Here is a 19,137-nt window from a genome sequence, read left to right on the forward strand (position 1 = left end):
ATCGAAAGTGAAGTGATACAATACACACTGAATGCTAGCTAGCCCTTCATCATGACTGTTCCATGGCATTACATTACACATAAGAGTCATTGGACGAAGGCGTCTTCTGTAAGGGGAGTTTTAATTAAGGATCGGCGTCCCGTCAACGGGACAGTTGTAAATCATGCAGCGCCTTATGTCAAGATCACAGATTTTAGAGAAACAACAAATGGCAGTACATATAAGTGTCTTATATCCGCTGAAAGCTTAAATTCCCAGAGATAACATGAAGTGTCGTTTTGTTAGATAAAATCCTTTTTCATATCCTAAAATGGTCCATATAGCATGCACGATCGATTTTGTATTTCCACTCGTTCAATTTGCAAAGAAAGGAATATGAAAATCTTACCCTAAACGTTGTTTCAACGAGTCAAATCACGTTCTTATCTATTCCTCAGAGAGGTAACAAGACTTCACGATTTCATTAGGGGTGTAGTATATCCTATAGCACACCATATTTGGTCAGAGAGCGACACCTTCATGGCACACCGATGACGTGGGCGGCCATCACTTTAACAACTGTATCTTTGTCAAATAAGCACCAATTGGGGTCAAACAAAGCTAGCTAGATAGCCAATGAGCTGGGCTTTACGGGAGTATCCAGAAACCATGTATATGTCATAAAATGTAGCTATTAACCTTATACGACAGCATGCCTTTTCATTTTGGACAAGAATGATAAGGATATTCAGAGTTATGAAGTTATGAAAACTGATTGTTTTGCAAATGTTGAACTTCTAATATGGCTACTAATACCTGGAAAGCTAAATCAAAGTCCAAGTATACAGATTTGATGATATTCTTGCAGAAAAATGGAATATGAATGCGAATGTCTCCTTCACGATTTGCCCAAATGTACCTGGGGACTTCACACTAAAAGTCTTGTAGTTCAGTCATACTTCAACTTTGCACATACACTGCCGCCATCTTGTGGACACTATGGAATTACAACCAGAGTGATGGCTAGAACTATGAGCTTTCTTTTGCATTTCAGAGATGGTGGTAGAAAAAGACTGGTTGGTTTTTTCTTTGTATTTTCTTCAACCAGATCTATTGTGTTATATTCTCTTACATTCAATTCATATTTCCACAAACTTTAAAGTGTTTCATTTGAAATGGTACCAATAATATGCATATCCTTGCTTCAGGGCCTGAGCTACAGGCAGTTAGATCTGGGTATGTCATTTAGGCGAAAAAAAAGAAAAAGGGGGGGGCTATCCCTAAGAAGTTTTAAGATCCCAGACGCTCGGTCTGAACATTACCATGCATCACTCGCTGTATGGTTTTGGAAGCATAAGGACCTTATCTTTCATATCAGTGAGATACAATTTTTTATACACACCTTGATAAGGTTAGTGTTCCCACACCGCGATATCTACATGTTACAGCGCTTGTTTACGGAAAACAGACAAGACAAGGCGACCACCTGTGCTAATTAGTTATCTAGCAAGCTCCCCCGAAAACCTGTGTAAGTGCAACTCGGGGAAGTGTATTTTTGTCAGATGGAGGCACCCATATAGTTGTATGGATCTGTGCAAAACTGCTACGGTAAGTGTATCTTTTTTATTTGAAGGATTCTCGCTGATGAAAGATAAGGGACGTATGTTGCGAAAGGAGTATCGCAAGCAATGATTATTAACTTTTCTAAACGTTAAATACAGCGTCGGGATTGTAGTTCACGAGGCAGTCGTGGGAGAAGTCATGGCTGAGAACTGTAGGGGAAAAGCAGAATGCCACCTAGAGTTTGAGAGCTAACAATGCATACAGCCAACCTGAGATTATGACAGATTGATTGACTACCCATGGCTGGTGAGAAGAGGTGATAAAATCACTTATATATTTTTTATTTAACCATTTTTTAAACTAGGCAAGTCAGTTAAGAACAAATTCTTAGTTACAATGATGGCCTACGCCGGCCAAACCCGGCCGACGCCGGACCAATTGTGCACTGCCCTATTGGACTGCCAATCACAGCCAGTTGTGATACAGCCTGCAATCGAATCAGGGTGTCTTTAGTGACACTTCAAGCACTGAGATGCAGTATTTTGGACCGCTATGCCACTCCGGAGTCACAGGATTATAATAACAGTATTGACTCCAGCAATGATAAAATGTAAATATGTGGCCCTGATGTGTGAACCACCATTATTATATGCACACTACTTTATGGAGTCTGGTCATGCTGAGTGGATTATATTTAACTGAATCTGTTTAATACTGGCCTGTGTTTCACATTGTATTTCAATCGATTTTTGGTTGGCATATAATCACACCATAAATACATGAGATGAAATGAGTTGGTGGCCAATAACTTGCACGGGAGTGTGTGAGAAAGAAAAGTGAAGAGCGGGGATGTGGTGTTGGCGTGGATTGCGTCAATTCCCCGGATTGAGTTCGGACGCCATCTTTAAACCAGTGCTACCGGTAGTTAGAGAGTGGGGACGCTGAGCTTCTGCTCCACCAGGAACCGCAGTCCGAGACAGATCCACGTTCGAGCCGCACATCAGCGACAGCCCGACCTCGAACACCATGGCAGATCGAGAACACTTAGTATACCAGGCCAAACTCGCCGAACAAGCCGAGAGATACGATGGTAAGGGCTAAGATTTACTGTCAATGCGGAGTATGCCCCTCATTCGCTTGTCTCCCTCTCTCTAGCGGGGGGCTTCGAGGAGCGGGTGAGGTGGTTTGAAGATGGATTCGTTAACTAGCTAGTAAGAGATCGTAGTAGAGACAAAATGGCGGAGGCGATGGGGTTTCCCAACTAGTTACAGTCATTTCACGTTAGTGGTTTGACTGAACAAAGGTATCAAGCGATACACATGTGTATTAGTGGGGTTTAGGATATTCAGTGTTTGCATGGGCATGGGTGATATTCAGCCCATACTATCTTGAAAGCCGTTGGTTGTTTCTGCTGGTGGTCCTGTTGTTCCGACTTGGTTGTTAATTATCAATGGATATACTAACGTTACTATAACTAGCTGACGCTAGTTAACAAGAGAGCATGACAGCTAACGAACGTGAGCTAAAATCTGTGGTAAAATTGCGGTTAACAATGGTTGACAAATTGCAATAATAGCTACCGTGTCATGGGGAATGGTTAAGGTTACCAAACCATTTGTTCACTAAAATAATTTGGTTATTTGATTAACTAGCTATTTTGACAGTAATGACGTTACACTAGAAATAGCGGCTTCGTAGTTAGCTAACGTTAGTCTTGAAGCTACTTTGCTAGCGACTGCAGTTTTGCCAACTATTTTTCAAGGAAAGTATAAATTACTTAGATGAGGTTTAACGGCACCCAGAAATGTTGGATTACTGCCACCAACTAGACAGGAATAGAACCCTCTTATACTTTGCTTGGAAAAAGTACGGTATTTGTTGATTTCCCTATATAACCCTACACTAATTAAAAACCCACCCGACTTCACTATTTAAACCTATCTAGTCCTACCTCAGGCTTAAAGGACGGGACACCACCACTCAACATACCCGGTAACTCTTCTGACATCAAATATCGTACACCCAAGTACTTCTCTGCATCTGCCACCACAACCTCTATTTTCTGCGACTGGTGTTCCATCCCTGCAGTACTATTGATAACTAACCATTGTTATGAACAAAGCCAATCTTACTGAAGCATATATCCAGGGTTGCCAGGTCAAGTTAACATTTCTAGCACAATGACCACTCAAAACCTGCTCCAAAGGCTTGAAAACTAGCCCAATTTCTTTCCCCCACAGCAAGTGAGGAGTTGCCATATTTATACAATAAACCGTTTTCCGTAAGTTATCGAGCCAATTAAGAAGGAATATCCTTGTAACGCCGTTAGAAGCAAAATTTAGGTTCTCAAAATAATTATTGCAAGCTATGACATGGTGTAATAAAGGAATTTGAATATGTGACATCGGAACTGATAAGTCACCTTTATTTAACTTGCCAGATCATTTTCCATCAATGGATGTGGATTTAACTCGCTTGACTGCTATGATTAAGTAATACGGCACACGGGGGTGTGGTATATGTCCAATATACCACAGTGGCCAATGGCCAGTAACCACGACGCAATGCGGGGTGCCTGGATACAGCCGTTAGGTGTGGGTATATTAGCCATGAACCACAAACCCCCGGGGTGCCTTATTGCTGTTATAAACTGGTTACCAACGTAATTAGAACAGTAAAAAGTAGTTTTGTCATACCTGTGGTATATGGTTTGATATACCACGGCTTTCAGCCAATCAGCATTCGGGGCTCGAACCAGGTTTATAATTGTAAGTAAATCGCTGTTGTGCATTTGCATAACAAAAGATAAATCCGACAGGAGAGTTTGAGTGATGAATGTTGGACTGAAGATCTCAATCTCTGAGCAAGAAACACTTGGATGAACATAAAAAAATCGAATGTTAGGCTATTTTCTGGCAATTGTGCTGATGTTAAGACTACAAACCGTTATAAATGGCCCATTTGCGAGATTGACTTGTCATTTCAATAGGCATAGGCTTCAGACTCAAATCTGGGTTTATGATTTTAATAAAATGTTGATATAGTTTGCTTAGATAAAGGCAGGTAGCCTATAGCCCCTGATATGTTCTACATCTCATTTCAGACAGTCTACAGTAGCCTACACAAGATATAGGCAAGATGTAAACTGAACAATTCAGCAGCTTGCTTAGTTCAAATTAACAGACAAATTTGTTTAACATGAATAGCGAGGCGATTTCGCAATAAGAAGTGCTTGTTTTCCCAATAGCCTGCTGGAATAGGCTACTGAGAATGGGGTAATCATTTCAATCACTGAATTAAATATTAATAATATCTTAATGAACTGAATATGCTTGTCAACAATAGCCAGTGTTTATTTTATCTGTAGCCTAATCTGACTACTTTTACCGTCAATCTAATGCGTTCATAATAATACAAGGCTACATTAAACTGAAGTTACAGGCAGAATGATTTGCAATGACTCAAGTGATATCGTAATTTCAGCATATTTATTGTATCAAATGTTAGCCTACAACGGCATATACATTAATTGGCTATTTGTTGGCCATCAAAGGCAAATGTATAATTCTCCACACACACACACTGCCTGTCAGTTTAATTTAGGACTTTTCCCCCATAAAAAGAACCATGCGAGGGAGTTCTGTAACTTTCATTTAAAATTTCTACTCGGGCAGCCCCCGGGAACCTAGAACTGAGCATGCATAAAGCACTTTGTTTGATACTGTTTTCTTTAAGCAGTCAACATTAGAATGCAGTTTAAACCACCTCAGAGTGGATTTATATAATGTGCCCAAAGTCTTTTTCCAGTGCTTTGTCACCATTATTTCTTGATGTGCATCAGTTCTACAGTATTAATGTTTTATGGAAAAAGGTTTGAAAATAGCTCTCTCCATAATGACAATCTAAATAGCCTACCTACAACTGGTAAAAAGTTGTCATAACGTGTGCATGTGCTGGCTGCTCTCTCGCTCACGTGCCTCAGCCAATAACGTAGTGCTTTCTCAACACACACACCCCTCTGGCCCTCCCCACCACTCACTCAGCAACAGCCTGTCTCACTGCTTGACAGTCAGGAGCCGTTCACAGTGGGTGTGGATTTAAAAAAAAAGTATATATATATATATATGAGATGCCGTGGCAGCCGCAGTGCAAATACCTGCGAACCAATACATTTTCACTCGCAGTGTTTTCCAAGTAGCCCAATTAATCTGGAAAACTGCAAACATGGCAACAAAACATGGCAACACTGCATATATCACTCATTGGCCTTATCCCTCTATATTGGTACAGATCTACAACTCACAAATTATCTCAGGATCCCTCCCCCTTGACCTATTACTTTATTTACTGCCTCAGCATTAGACACCCTCTGCACTACTCTAACCCTAGGTAACCTCAACCTGCCTCTCTCGCACTGGACATTTCTGATCCGAAGCCCCTTGGGCACCACTACAACTAGCACATACCGCTTCTTTTCCCAATGCTACTCATTCCTTTGTCTCATGCCTTTCTGCACACTTCTCACACATAGGAACCTCCCTCCTACACAGTGCTGCCACATGCCCATAAGCTTGACACCTGTAACAACTAGGGATGCATAATATATTGGTGAACTTATCGGCATCGCCCCGATGTCTAGTTTAACGCCGATGTGCAAAACCAATGTCAAAGCTGACGTGCATACCTATATAACGTAATGACGCCACGTCAAATTTTGCGCTACACTTGCAACAACATTCCTAACCTAGCCCACAATGTCTGCTGTGTGGATCGAGCAGTCGTTTGAAAGAGTAAGACAATTTCAGCGACTCAACTCAAAGGCGAAATCCATTAATAGCTTGATAATGGTATTCATTGCCCTTGACAATCAACCGTTCTGTTGTGGGTGATGTTGGCTTTCGCCGACAGGTCGAGCACTAGTACATACTACTAAGTGTGCTATTTTTCAGATGTTGCTCTACCAAAGTTACACAGTAATGGCGTCACTGCTAAAAAAAATAAACATTGTGTCACTGCTATTGGCGTTATGACTGACATTTGGACCAGCGATATCAGCCCCGTGAGCATGCTGAGTCTGACAGCACAATGTGTCGTCAAGGATTTGGTACTGAGGAAAGTCGTATTGCATGTTCATGAATGTTCCGGTTTGTCATTTTGCTGCTGCCATTTCAATGGCATTTGAGAACATGTTTGGAACTTGGAAACATGAACACACTGGCAAGCTCCATTCAAACAACTGACTCGCGATATGCTCATCCACTGCGCCTGCAGCAGATGTGATACCCTCTGTCATGGCATTGAAACGCCTGCTCAACAAAGCGATTCGGTGGCATTCTCTCTCTGTGTCGCCACAATGCTCGACGCAAGGACTGCTGCTTCGATGCAGACAAACGGGGTTTACGTGAAATGTTACTTACGCAGCTGGACAAGATGGAAACGGACACAGTGACCATGCACACTGAGAAAGAGAGGCCATGGACAGAGCTGAAACTTCACTGCTTGACATGTCATGAAATCCTGGTTGAGAATTAAACGACTGAACAAATGAACAATGAAACAGCAGTGCAAGTAAGTGAAAGAAATAGGTTTTGATTATGTTTTACTGGTAATATGCATAAAAGCCAAAAAACTTACTTTTTGGTGTGTGTGTGTGTGTAACCTTTATTTAACTAGGCAAGTTGGATAAGAACAAATTCTTATTTACAATGACGGCCTTCCCCGGATGACGCTGGGCTAATTGTGCGCCGCCCTATGGGACTAGTAACAACGTAATGTGTTTGGCGCAAAATCTCATATGGTATAACTGAAATATCCTAACATCAATTTGTTTCATCAAATGTTTTTTGTTTTGTTTGTGCTGGACTCCCAATCACAGCCTGGATTCGAACCAGGGACTGTAGTGATGCCTCTTGCACTGAGATGCAGTGCCTTAGACCGCTGCGCCACTCGAGAGTCTGGAGGAACAAACAGGAACTGATTAAATAATTGAATAAGGTAGATTACCCTTTTTAGAAAATATTTGTACTTTTAATTTTTTTAAATTTATTATTCATGCCTGTGGAGTCATTTAACAACAAGGAACAGATTTTAAAAAGTGATGGGTGCACACACTCAGCAGCCGCCCGGCAGTGCCACCGCACAGCTGAGTTCAGCTGAGCGGGCACACTCAAACAGTGAAGTCGATAAATCAACTAAGTCTCTTGGGCAGCCTTATAAAGTACGTGTGTGTGTGTGTGTGGAGTCCACACAGGTTGTCAAACCCTGATTTGCGGCCACAGAGCTCTGAGGGTTGGGTTTCCTGCTAGTTCTTGCTATCTATTATCAACGCTAACCGTAAGCAAACGTTAAACTCAACACGCTAGGCAGCTAGCTAGTTAATGTTAATTGACAGTTTTGTAGAATGTTTTAGCTGGTGCGATCGTAGTTAGATAGCTTGCTAACTATGAGGCGATGGGTCTAACCCCCTGCCATCAGAACAGCCTCAATTCGTCGGGGCATTTAACTCTACAAGGTCTCAAGCGTTCCACAGGGATGCTGGCACATATCGACTCCAATGCTTCCCACAGTTGTGTGAAGTTGGCTGTATGTCCTTTTGGCTTTTCTTGATACATGGGAAACTGTTGCGCCTGGCACCTACTACCATACCCCGTTCAAATGCACGTCAATCTTTTGACTTGCCCATTCACCCCCGGAATGGCACACGTTCACAGTCCATGTCTCAATTGTCTCAAGCATAAAAATCCTTCTTTAACATGTCTCCTCTTAATCTACACTGGACAAAAATATAACCCAACATATAAAGCCCATGTTTCACCAGCTGAAATAAAAGATCCTAGAAATGTTCCATATGCACAAAATGCTCTCAGAATTTCTCCCAAATGTTTACAAATTTGTTTACATCCTATTCAGTGAGCGTTTCTCATTTGCCAAGATAATCCATCCACCTGACAGGTGTGGCATATCAAGAAGCTGGTTAAAAAGCATGATTATTACACAGGTGCACCTTGTGCTGGGGTCAATAAAATGCCACTCTAAAATGTGCAGTTTTGTCACCACACAATGCCACAGATGTTTCAAGTTGAGGGAGTGTGCAATTGGCACACTCCCTCAACTTAATGTCCACCAGAAAATGGAATACTAATTTCTCTACCATAAGCCACTGTTGTTTTAGAGAATTTGGCAATACGTCCAACCGGCCTCACAACCGCAGACCACGTGTATGGTGCCGTGTGGGTTAGCGGTTTGCTGATGTTAACGTTGTGATCAGTGTCCCATGGTGGAGGTGGTGTTATGGTATGGCATGCATAAGCTACGGACAACGAACACAGTTGCATTTTATCGATGGCAATTTGAATGCACAGAAATACCTTGACGAGATCCTGAGGCCCATTTTGGCCCATATGATCTTTAACTCAGTAAAATCTTTGAAATTGTTGCATGTTGCGTTTTATATTCCGTATACATTAACCTCTATGGGCTAGGTGGGACGCTAGCGTGCCACCCGTGGTGCACTCCATCAACAGCAGGTGCATTTCAAGAGCGGCAAATTTGAATCCAAATAAATGTCAAAATTCAAATTTTTCAAACATACAACTATTTTACACCCTTTGAAAGATAAACATCTCCTTAATCTAACCACGTTTTACGATTTCAAAAAGGTTTTACGGCGAAAGCATAAATTTAGAGTATGTTAGGACAGTACATTTACAAGAGTTGTGTGTAATGTTGTCAATTCAAAGACAGGGTCACCAAAACCATAAAACCAGCTAAAATGATGCACTAACCTTTTACAATCTCCATCAGATGACACTCCTAGGACATTATGTTAGACAATGCATGCATTTTTAGTTCTATCAAGTTCATATTTATATCCAAAAACAGCGTTTTACTATGGCATTGATGTTGAGGAAATCGTTTCCCTCCAATAACCGGCAGTCAAGTCAGCGTCACAAATTAAATAATTAAAATTAGAAAACATTGGTAAAATATTATATTGTCATTTAAAGAATTATAGATTTACATCTCTTGAACGCAATCAACTTGCCAGATTTAAAAATAACCTTACTGGGAAATCACACTTTGCAATAATCTGAGCACTGCGCCCAGAAAAATACGCGTTGCGATACAGACTAGACGTCATGTTGGGGAGATCTAAAATCGAAAATACTATGTAAATAATCCATTACCTTTGATTCTCTTCATCAGATGTCACTTCCAGGTATCACAGGTCCATAACGAATGTAGTTTTGTTCAAAAAAGCTCATCATTTATGTCCAAAAATCTCCGTCTCGTTAGCACATGATGTAAGCCAGCCGGACTTCTCGTCATGAACGAGGGGAAAAAATATATTTCCGATCGTTCAAACATGTCAAACGTTGTATAGCATAAATCATTAGGGCCTTTTTTAACCAGAACATGAATAATATTCAAGGTGGACGAATGCATACTCTTTTATAACGTATTGGAACGAGGGTACCCCAACATGAACTCGCGCGCCAGGTGTCTAATGGGACATCATCGTTCCATGGCTCTTGTTCGGTCAGATCTCCCTCCAGAAGACTCCAAACACTTTGTAAAGGCTGGTGACATCTAGTGGAAGCAATAGGAAGTGCCAAAATATTCCTCAGCCCCTGTGTTTTTCAATGGGATAGGTTTAAAGTCAATACAACACATCAGGTATCCACTTCCTGTCAGAAAATGTCTCAGGGTTTTGCCTGCCAAATGAGTTCTGTTATACTCACAGACACCATTCAAACAGTTTTAGAAAATGTAGAGTGTTTTCTATCCATATATAATAAGTATATGCATATTCTAGTTACTGGGTAGGATTAGTAACCAGATTAAATCGGGTACATTTTTTTTATCCAGCCGTGTCAATACTGCCCCCTAGCCCTAACAGGTTAACCTGTTAGGGCTAGGGGGCAGTATTGACACGGCTGGATAAAAAAACATACCCGATTTAATCTGGTTACCACTCCTACCCAGTAACTAGAATATGCATATACTTATTACATATGGATAGAAAACACCCTACATTTTCTAAAACTGTTTGAATGGTGTCTGTGAGTATAACAGAACTCATTTGGCAGGCAAAACCCTGAGACATTTTCTGACAGGAAGTGGATACCTGATGTGTTGTATTGCCTTTAAACCTATCCCATTGAAAAACACAGGGGCTGAGGAATATTTTGGCACTTCCTATTGCTTCCACTAGATGTCACCAGCCTTTACAAAGTGTTTTGAGTCTTCTGGAGGGAGATCTGACCGAACAAGAGCCATGGAACGATGATGTCCCATTAGACACCTGGCGCGCGAGTTCATGTTGGGTACCCTCGTTCCAATACGTTATAAAAGAGTATGCATTCGTCCACCTTGAATATTATTCATGTTCTGGTTAAAAAAGGCCCTAATGATTTATGCTATACAACGTTTGACATGTTTGAACGAACGTAAATATATTTTTTCCCCTCGTTCATGACGAGAAGTCCGGCTGGCTTAGATCATGTGCTAACAAGACGGAGATTTTTGGACATAAATGATGAGCTTTTTTGAACAAAACTACATTCGTTATGGACCTGTGATACCTGGAAGTGACATCTGATGAAGAGAATCAAAGGTAATGGATTATTTACATAGTATTTTCGATTTTAGATCTCCCCAACATGACGTCTAGTCTGTATCGCAACGCGTATTTTTCTGGGCGCAGTGCTCAGATTATTGCAAAGTGTGATTTCCCAGTAAGGTTATTTTTAAATCTGGCAAGTTGATTGCGTTCAAGAGATGTAAATCTATAATTCTTTAAATGACAATATAATATTTTACCAATGTTTTCTAATTTTAATTATTTAATTTGTGACGCTGACTTGACTGCCGGTTATTGGAGGGAAACGATTTCCTCAACATCAATGCCATAGTAAAACGCTGTTTTTGGATATAAATATGAACTTGATAGAACTAAAAATGCATGCATTGTCTAACATAATGTCCTAGGAGTGTCATCTGATGGAGATTGTAAAAGGTTAGTGCATCATTTTAGCTGGTTTTATGGTTTTGGTGACCCTGTCTTTGAATTGACAACATTACACACAACTCTTGTAAATGTACTGTCCTAACATACTCTAAATTTATGCTTTCGCCGTAAAACCTTTTTGAAATCGTAAAACGTGGTTAGATTAAGGAGATGTTTATCTTTCAAAGGGTGTAAAATAGTTGTATGTTTGAAAAATTTGAATTTTGACATTTATTTGGATTCAAATTTGCCGCTCTTGAAATGCACCTGCTGTTGATGGAGTGCACCACGGGTGGCACGCTAGCGTCCCACCTAGCCCATAGAGGTTAAGGAGCCTTTTGGACCTAGACTTGGCGCTCCAGTACCGCTTGCCGTGCGGTAGCAGAGATAAGTCGGACTTGGGTGACTGGAGACAAAACTGTTGCAAAAGCATTCCAGCTGAAGCTGGTTGAGAGAATGCCAAGAGTGTGCAAAGCTATCAAGGCAAAGGGTGGCTACTTTTTAAAGAATCTCAAATATATATCATATATTTTGATTTGTTTCCCACTTTTTTTGATTACTACATGATTCCATGTGTTATTTCATAGTTTTGATGTCTTCACTATTATTCTACAATGTAGAAAATGGTAAAAGCAAAAAAAGAAAAACCCTTGGATGAATAGTTGTCCAAACTTTTGACTGGTACTGTAGGTCCTGGATGGCAGGAAGCTTGGCCCCAGTGACGTACTGGGCCGTACGCACTACCCTCTGTAGTGTTTTACGGTCCGATGCCGGGCAGTTGCCATACCAGGCGGTGACGCAACCGGTCAGGATGCTCTCGATGGTGCAGCTATGTAACTTTTTGAGGATCTGGGGACCCATGTCAAATCTTTTCAGTCTCCTGAGGGGGAAAAGGTGTTGTCGTGCCTTCACGACTGCCTTCGTGTGTTCTGACCATGATACTTTGTTGATGTGGATGCCAAGGAAATTGAAGCTCTCAACCTGCACCACTACAGTACAGCCCTGTCAATGTTAATGGGGGCCTGTTCAGCCCTCTTTTTCCTGTAGTCCACAATCAGCTCTTTTGTCTTGCTCACATTGAGGGAGAGGTTGTTGTCCTGGCACCACAATGCCAGTTCTCTGACCTCCCTATAGGCTGTCTCATCGTTGTCAGTGATCAGGCCTACCACTGCTGTGTTGTCAGCAAACGTAATGATGATGTTGGAATTGTGCTTGGCAACACAGTCGTGTGTGAGCAGTGAGCACAGGGACTAAGGAGCCCCTGTGTTGAGGATCAGCGTGGCAGATGTGTTGTTGCCTATCCTTGCCACATGGGGGTGGCCCGTCAGGAACTCCACGATCCAGTTGCAGAGGGAGGTGTTTAGTCCCAGGGTCCTTACCTTGGTGATTGGTTTTGTGGGCGCTATGGTGTTGAACGCTGAGCTGTACTCAGTGAACAGCATTCTCACATCAGTGTTCCTTTTGTCCACGTGGGAAAGGGCAGTGTGGAGTGCGCTTTGAGATTGCGTCATCTGTGGATCTGTTGGGGCGTTATGCAAATTGAGGTGGGTCTAGGGTTTCCGGGACGATGATGTTGATGTGAGCCATGACCAGCCTTTCAAAGCACTTCATGGCAACTGATGTGAGTTTACTGGGCGGTAGTCATTTAGGCAGGTTACCTTCGTTTTCTTGGTGTGCTTGAAACCTATAGTATTACAGACTCAGCCAGGGAGAGAGAGAAAATGTCAGTGAAGACACTTGCCAGTTGGTCCGTGCATTGCTCTTAGTACACGTCCTGGTAATCCGTCTGCCCCTGCGGCCTTGTGAATGTTGACCTGTTTAAAGGTCTTTCTCACATCGGATACAGACGGCGTGATCACACAGTCGTCCGGAACAGCTGGAGCTCTCTTGCATGCTTCATTGTTGCTGCCTCGTAGCAAGCATAAAAGGCATTTAGCTCGTCTGGTAGGCTCGCGTCACAGGGCAGCTCGCAGCTGGGTTACCCTTTGTAGTCCGTAATAGTTTGCAAGCCCTGCCACATCCATGTAGTAGGATTCAATCTTAGTCTTGTATTGATGCTTTGCCTGTTTGATGTATCGTCTGAGGGCATAGCGGGATTTCTTATAAGTGTCCAGGTTAGTGTCCCACTCCTTGAAAGCGGCAGCTCTAGCCATTAGCTCGGTGCGGATGTTGCCTGTAATCCATGGCTTCTGGTTGGAATAAGTACGTACGGTCACTGTGTGGGGACGACGTTGTAGATGCGCTTATTGATGAAGCTGGTGACAGGTGGTCTACTCCTCATTGCCATTGGATGAATCCCGGAACATATTCCAGTCTGTGCTAGCAAAACAGTCCTGCAACATGGCGTCTGCGTCATCTGACCACTTCTCTATTTAGCGATTCACAGGTACTTTCGGCTTGTAAGCAGGATTCAGGAGGATAAAATTACTTTCAGATTTCCCTATTGGAGGATGAGGGAGACCTTTGTATGCGTCTCTATGTGTGGAGTATAGGTGGTCTAGATTATTATTATTTTTTGAAATTTTTTAAAATTTATTATTTATTTATTTCTCTGGTTGCACGTGACATGCTGGTAGACATGAGGTACAGAGGATTTAAGTTTGCCTGCATTAAAGTCCCCGACCACGAGGAGCACCGCTTCGGGATGAGCATTTTCTTTTTTTACTTATGGCCTCATCGGTTTGTGGTGGTAAATAGACAGCTACGAAAAATAAGAAACTCTCTTGGTAAATAGTGTGGTCTACAGCTTATCATGAGGTACTCGACAGAGGTAGAGCAAAACCTCGAGACGTCCTTAAAATTAGACATTGCGCACCAGCTGTTAACATATTGCTCACATATCTCTGTTGCAGAGTGACGAGAGCCATGATAATGAGTTTAGATTAGTCATGGAAATAAAAGTGCATAAAACAAATTGCTGCCCTATTTAAAAAGATGGAGAACAAGCTATGAAGGAAAAATAGGTAGGTACAGCCAACTAGTGCAAAAATAATATTGCGATATTGTCAAAACGATACGATATAGCATCAAATAATATCCTGACATTTAACTTGATTTTTTTTCTTCCTATCACTAGTCTTGAAGAGAATACAAGGAATGTGCTTATTTTTTTTTGTTTGTTTTTTTTCCTAACTTATTATTACTTCAATTATCTGAACTGTACCACTCTGATGACCCCGTTCATAAACTATGCAGACTCATCTGGGCTAAGACTTTCCCATGATGATGAATGCAGAGGAAGATGTGTTAAATGCCTTAGGTTCATTTAACTTTTTATTTTCCCAATTTAACATGATGGCAGTATTGCTGAGAAGGCATACTGTTAACCTGTTAGGGCTAGGGGGCAGCATTGACACGGCTGGATAAAAAACATACCCGATTTAATCTGGTTACCACTCCTACTCAGTAACTAGAATATGCATATACTTATTACATATGGATAGAAAACACCCTAAATTTTCTAAAACTGTTTGAATGGTGTCTGTGAGTATAACAGAACTCAAATGGCAGGTCAAAACCTGAGAGATTCCTTTACAGGAAGTGGCCTGTCTGACCATTTCTGGAACTTCTTTGCCATCTCTATCATTTACTAAGGATCTCTGCTCTAACGTGACACTTCCCACGTCGTCCATAGGCTCTCAGAGCCCGGGAAAAAAGAGAATGTCGTCATTCCAGCCCCAGGCTGAAACACATTATCGCCTTTCTCAAGTGGCCCATCAAGAGACACTAGCTTATGCGCGTGACCCCGACCGCCCCCGCCTTTGGGATTTTTTCCTCTGTTTGCCGAAAAGGAGATTCCCTGTCGGAATATTATCGCTTTTCTACGAGAAAAATGACGTAAAAATTGATTTTAAACAGCGGTTGACATGCTTCGACGTACGGCAATGGAATACTTTGAATTTTATTGTCAGGAATTGCGCCAAGCGCGCGACACTTCTTTACTATTTCGGATAGTGTCTGGAACGCACGAACAAAACGCCGCTATTCGGATATAACGATGGATTATTTTGGACCAAACCAACATTTGTTATTGAAGTAGACGTCCTGGGTGTGCATTCTGACGAAGACAACAAAAGGTAATGACATTTTTATAATAGTAAATATGATTATGGTGAGTGCTAAACTTGCCGGGTGTCTAAATAGCGAGCCCGTGATGCCTGGGCTATGTACTTAGAATATTGCAAAATGTGCTTTCACCAAAAAGCTATTTTAAAATCGGACATATCGAGTGCATAGAGGAGGTCTGTATCTATAATTCTTAAAATAATTGTTATGCTTTTTGTGAACGTTTATCGTGAGTAATTTAGTAAAATGTTAGCGAATTCCCCGTAAGTTTGCGGGGGGTATGCTAGTTCTGAACGTCACATGCTAATGTAAAAAGCTGGTTTTTGATATAAATATGAACTTGATTGAACAAAACATGCATGTATTGTATAACATAATGTCCTAGGGTTGTCATCTGATGAAGATCATCAAAGGTGAGTGCTGCATTTAGCTGTCTTCTGGGTTTTGGTGACATTATATGCTGGCTTGAAAAATGGGTGTCTGATTATTTCTGGCTTGGTACTCTGCTGACATAATCTAATGTTTTGCTTTCGTTGTAAAGCCTTTTTGAAATCGGACAGTGTGGTTAGATTAACGAGAGTCTTATCTTTAAATGGCTGTAAAATAGTCATATGTTTGAGAAATTGAAGTAATAGGATTTTGAAGATTTTGAAAATCGCGCCACAGGCTGGCAGTGGCTGTTACGTAGGTGGGACGAATTCGTCCCGCCGGTCCCATAGAGGTTAAGTGCCGTAGTAGTACCTGAAGAGTTTTCTAGATTTTGATATCAAAGATCAGCAGTGCTACTCATGGGCCATGCAGTCTCTTCTCTCTTTTGCCCTGCTATGAAACAGGATACTGTCCCCTACCAGCTCTAGCCTACACCTCCCCCACCCCTCATGTCGTTACGCCTGCTGAAAGGGGTCAATCACCTGGAGGGGCCGGCCACTCAGAGCCAGGATGATTTCCCCCCCCTGCAGGCCTGCTGTGGAACAGGCCACTCCTGAGCCCCCTTTGGCACAGAGGAATGTGCAAGGCGGATAGTGCAGCTGGGCTTAAGCCAGACCATAGAGGGGAAGGTATGCACCTATGCAGCCACCCTGACATGGGGACCAAGGGACAGGAGGAGACTAGAGCAGCACTGCGCTACTCTCTTATGTAACCCCTTTCTCTCGCTCTCTCTCTCTCCAGCTCAGGCGAGTCATCCAGCCCCAGTGTGTGTGTGTGTGTGTGCGCACAAATAGATCAGACAGGAGCTGCCTGCTTAGTGGGTATCTTTGCAAAGACTGTGCTGTCTTACCTTTTCCTCGCTCCCCTCCTTGGTGCCTATTCTTTCAGTAAGTGCACTTATACACTGCCTCCATCCAGACCGGGCTCAGCAGTCCTGGTCTGTCACTCAACAGACCTGAACACGTTCCAATGTGGTGTCATAATGGTGGCGGTAACACCCCTCCCCCCAACACACCTCAGTCACGTCTGTTCTCTTCTTTCTAAAGAGACTGAGTAGTATTCCTCTTTCCTTGCTTGATGGGTTAAGATGGAACAGTTAACAGAAAGTATTTTCTTTAGACACCGATTGTTCTTGCAGTCATTTAAAATGTTAATTTGATTTTGTCGAGTCGTGCTAATCAGGGTGGCAGAGTAGCTGAGCACAATAGTAAGATGTGCTGCTTCCTCACATGAATGAAAGGCAAGCTGGTGCGAGTCCTGTTCATTCAAACTAGCTGAGATCTTCCTTTTTTTCATGTGTTCTCGATGACCCAGGTCCCCCACACAGACATGACATTTCTACCTTAACTTCTTACATCTAGACGTTCCGCTAGCAGAACACCGCTCCAATATCCAATGATGGGGCGTGTCGCGAAATACAAACGCCTCAAAAATCCGAAAACTTCCATTTTTCAAACATATGACTATTTTACACCATTTTAAAGACAAGACTCTCCTTTATCTAACCACACTGTCCGATTTCAAAAAGGCTTTACAACGAAAGCAAAACATTCGATTATGTCAGGAGAGTACCCAGCCAGAAATAATCAGACACCCATTTTTCAAGCTAGCATATAATGTCACAAAAACCAAAACCACAGCTAAATGCAGCACTAACCTTTTGATGATCTTCATCAGATGACACTCCTAGGACATTATGTTATACAATACATGCATGTTTTGTTCAATCAAGTTCATATTTATATAAAAAAACAGCTTTTTACATTAGCATGTGACGTTCAGAACTAGCATTCCCACCGAACACTTCTGGTGAATTTACTAAATTACGCACGATAAACGTTCACAAAAAACATAACAATTATTTTAAGAATTATAGATACATAACTCCTTTATGCAATCGCGGTGTCCGATTTTAAAATAGCTTTTCGGTGAAAGCACATTTTGCAATATTCTGAGTAGATAGCCCGGCCATCACAGGCTAGCTATTTTGACACCCACCAAGTTTGGTACTCGCCAAACTCAGATTTACTGTAAGAAAAATTGGATTACCTTTGCTGTTCTTCGTCAGAATGCACTCCTAGGACTTCTACTTCAACACCCAATGTTGGTTTGGTTCCAAATAATCCATAGTTATATCCAAATAGCGGCGTTTTGTTTGTGCGTTCAAGACACTATCCGAAGGGTAACGTGCCCGCGCTTATTGTGACAAAAAAATGTTATGCGATTTTTCTCGTAAAATAGCGATAATATTCTGACCGGGAGTCGTTGTTTTCGTTCAAAGACTGAAAATGTAAAATGGACTCTTCACGTGCACGCGCGCACCCGTCTCATTGTTCTCAGATCGACCACTATCCAAATGCGCTACTGTTTTTCAGCCATGGACTGCAAAGTCATCATTTAACGTTCTGGCGCCTTCTGAGAGCCTATGGGAGCCTTAAGGTGTCACGTTACAGCAAAGATCCTCTGTTTTCAATAAAGAGGCTAAAGAAGGCCAAGAAATGGTCAGAGAGGGCACTTCCTGTTTGGAATCTTCTCAGGTTTTGGCCTGCCATATGAGTTCTGTTGTACTCAGACACCATTCAAACAGTTTTTTAGAAACTTTAGAGTGTTTTCTATGCAAATCAAACAATTATATGCATATTCTAGTTTCTGGGCAGGAGTAATAAACAGATTAAATCGGGTATGTTTTTTTTTATCCAGCCGTGAAAATACTGCCCCCTATCCATTACAGGTTAAGTGAGGCACCACACCCTAATAGGGTGATTTTCCCCCCCCCCCCCCCCCCACCAATCATTTCACAATTAACTTTTACCAGTTGAATATGGACACCAATATAACACTGTTTTTATATTAACATATTTTCTGAAATATTGTTGCCTCATTTGTATAATTTTATACATCTCTCTATACATTTCTGCACACTGAATGAAGTCAGCATAAATATTTAGGTATAGTTTAAAAAAAAAAAAACAGGACCAGACATGTGTAGAGCAGATTGTGGATATATACTTTTTTGTAAAATACTAAAGACGTACATACACAGCATTTTTGGTGCATATTTCCAACAATTGTTATCAGAATCAAAAGTTTGC

General features: G+C 41.7%; 1 protein-coding gene across 4 annotated transcripts in view; it reads left to right on the plus strand.

The window, feature by feature from the left end:
- The first annotated feature begins 2,408 nt into the window (after positions 1–2,408).
- Positions 2,409–19,137, plus strand: part of LOC106567579 (14-3-3 protein epsilon) — a 47,477-nt gene continuing 30,748 nt past the window's right edge. For 2 of the 4 annotated variants that reach the window (XM_014137063.3, XM_014137062.3), the window contains exon 1: positions 2,409–2,632. In XM_014137063.3, coding sequence (XP_013992538.1) covers positions 2,569–2,632 — 64 coding nt within the window. In that variant the 5' untranslated portion in view covers positions 2,409–2,568. The remainder of the gene's footprint in view (positions 2,633–19,137) is intronic. The other 2 variants (XM_014137064.3, XM_014137065.3) reach the window with 1 other exon arrangement.

This window comes from Salmo salar, chromosome 13, assembly GCF_965601325.2.
Source record: "Salmo salar chromosome 13, fSalSal1, whole genome shotgun sequence".
NCBI classification, from domain to species: domain Eukaryota; kingdom Metazoa; phylum Chordata; class Actinopteri; order Salmoniformes; family Salmonidae; genus Salmo; species Salmo salar.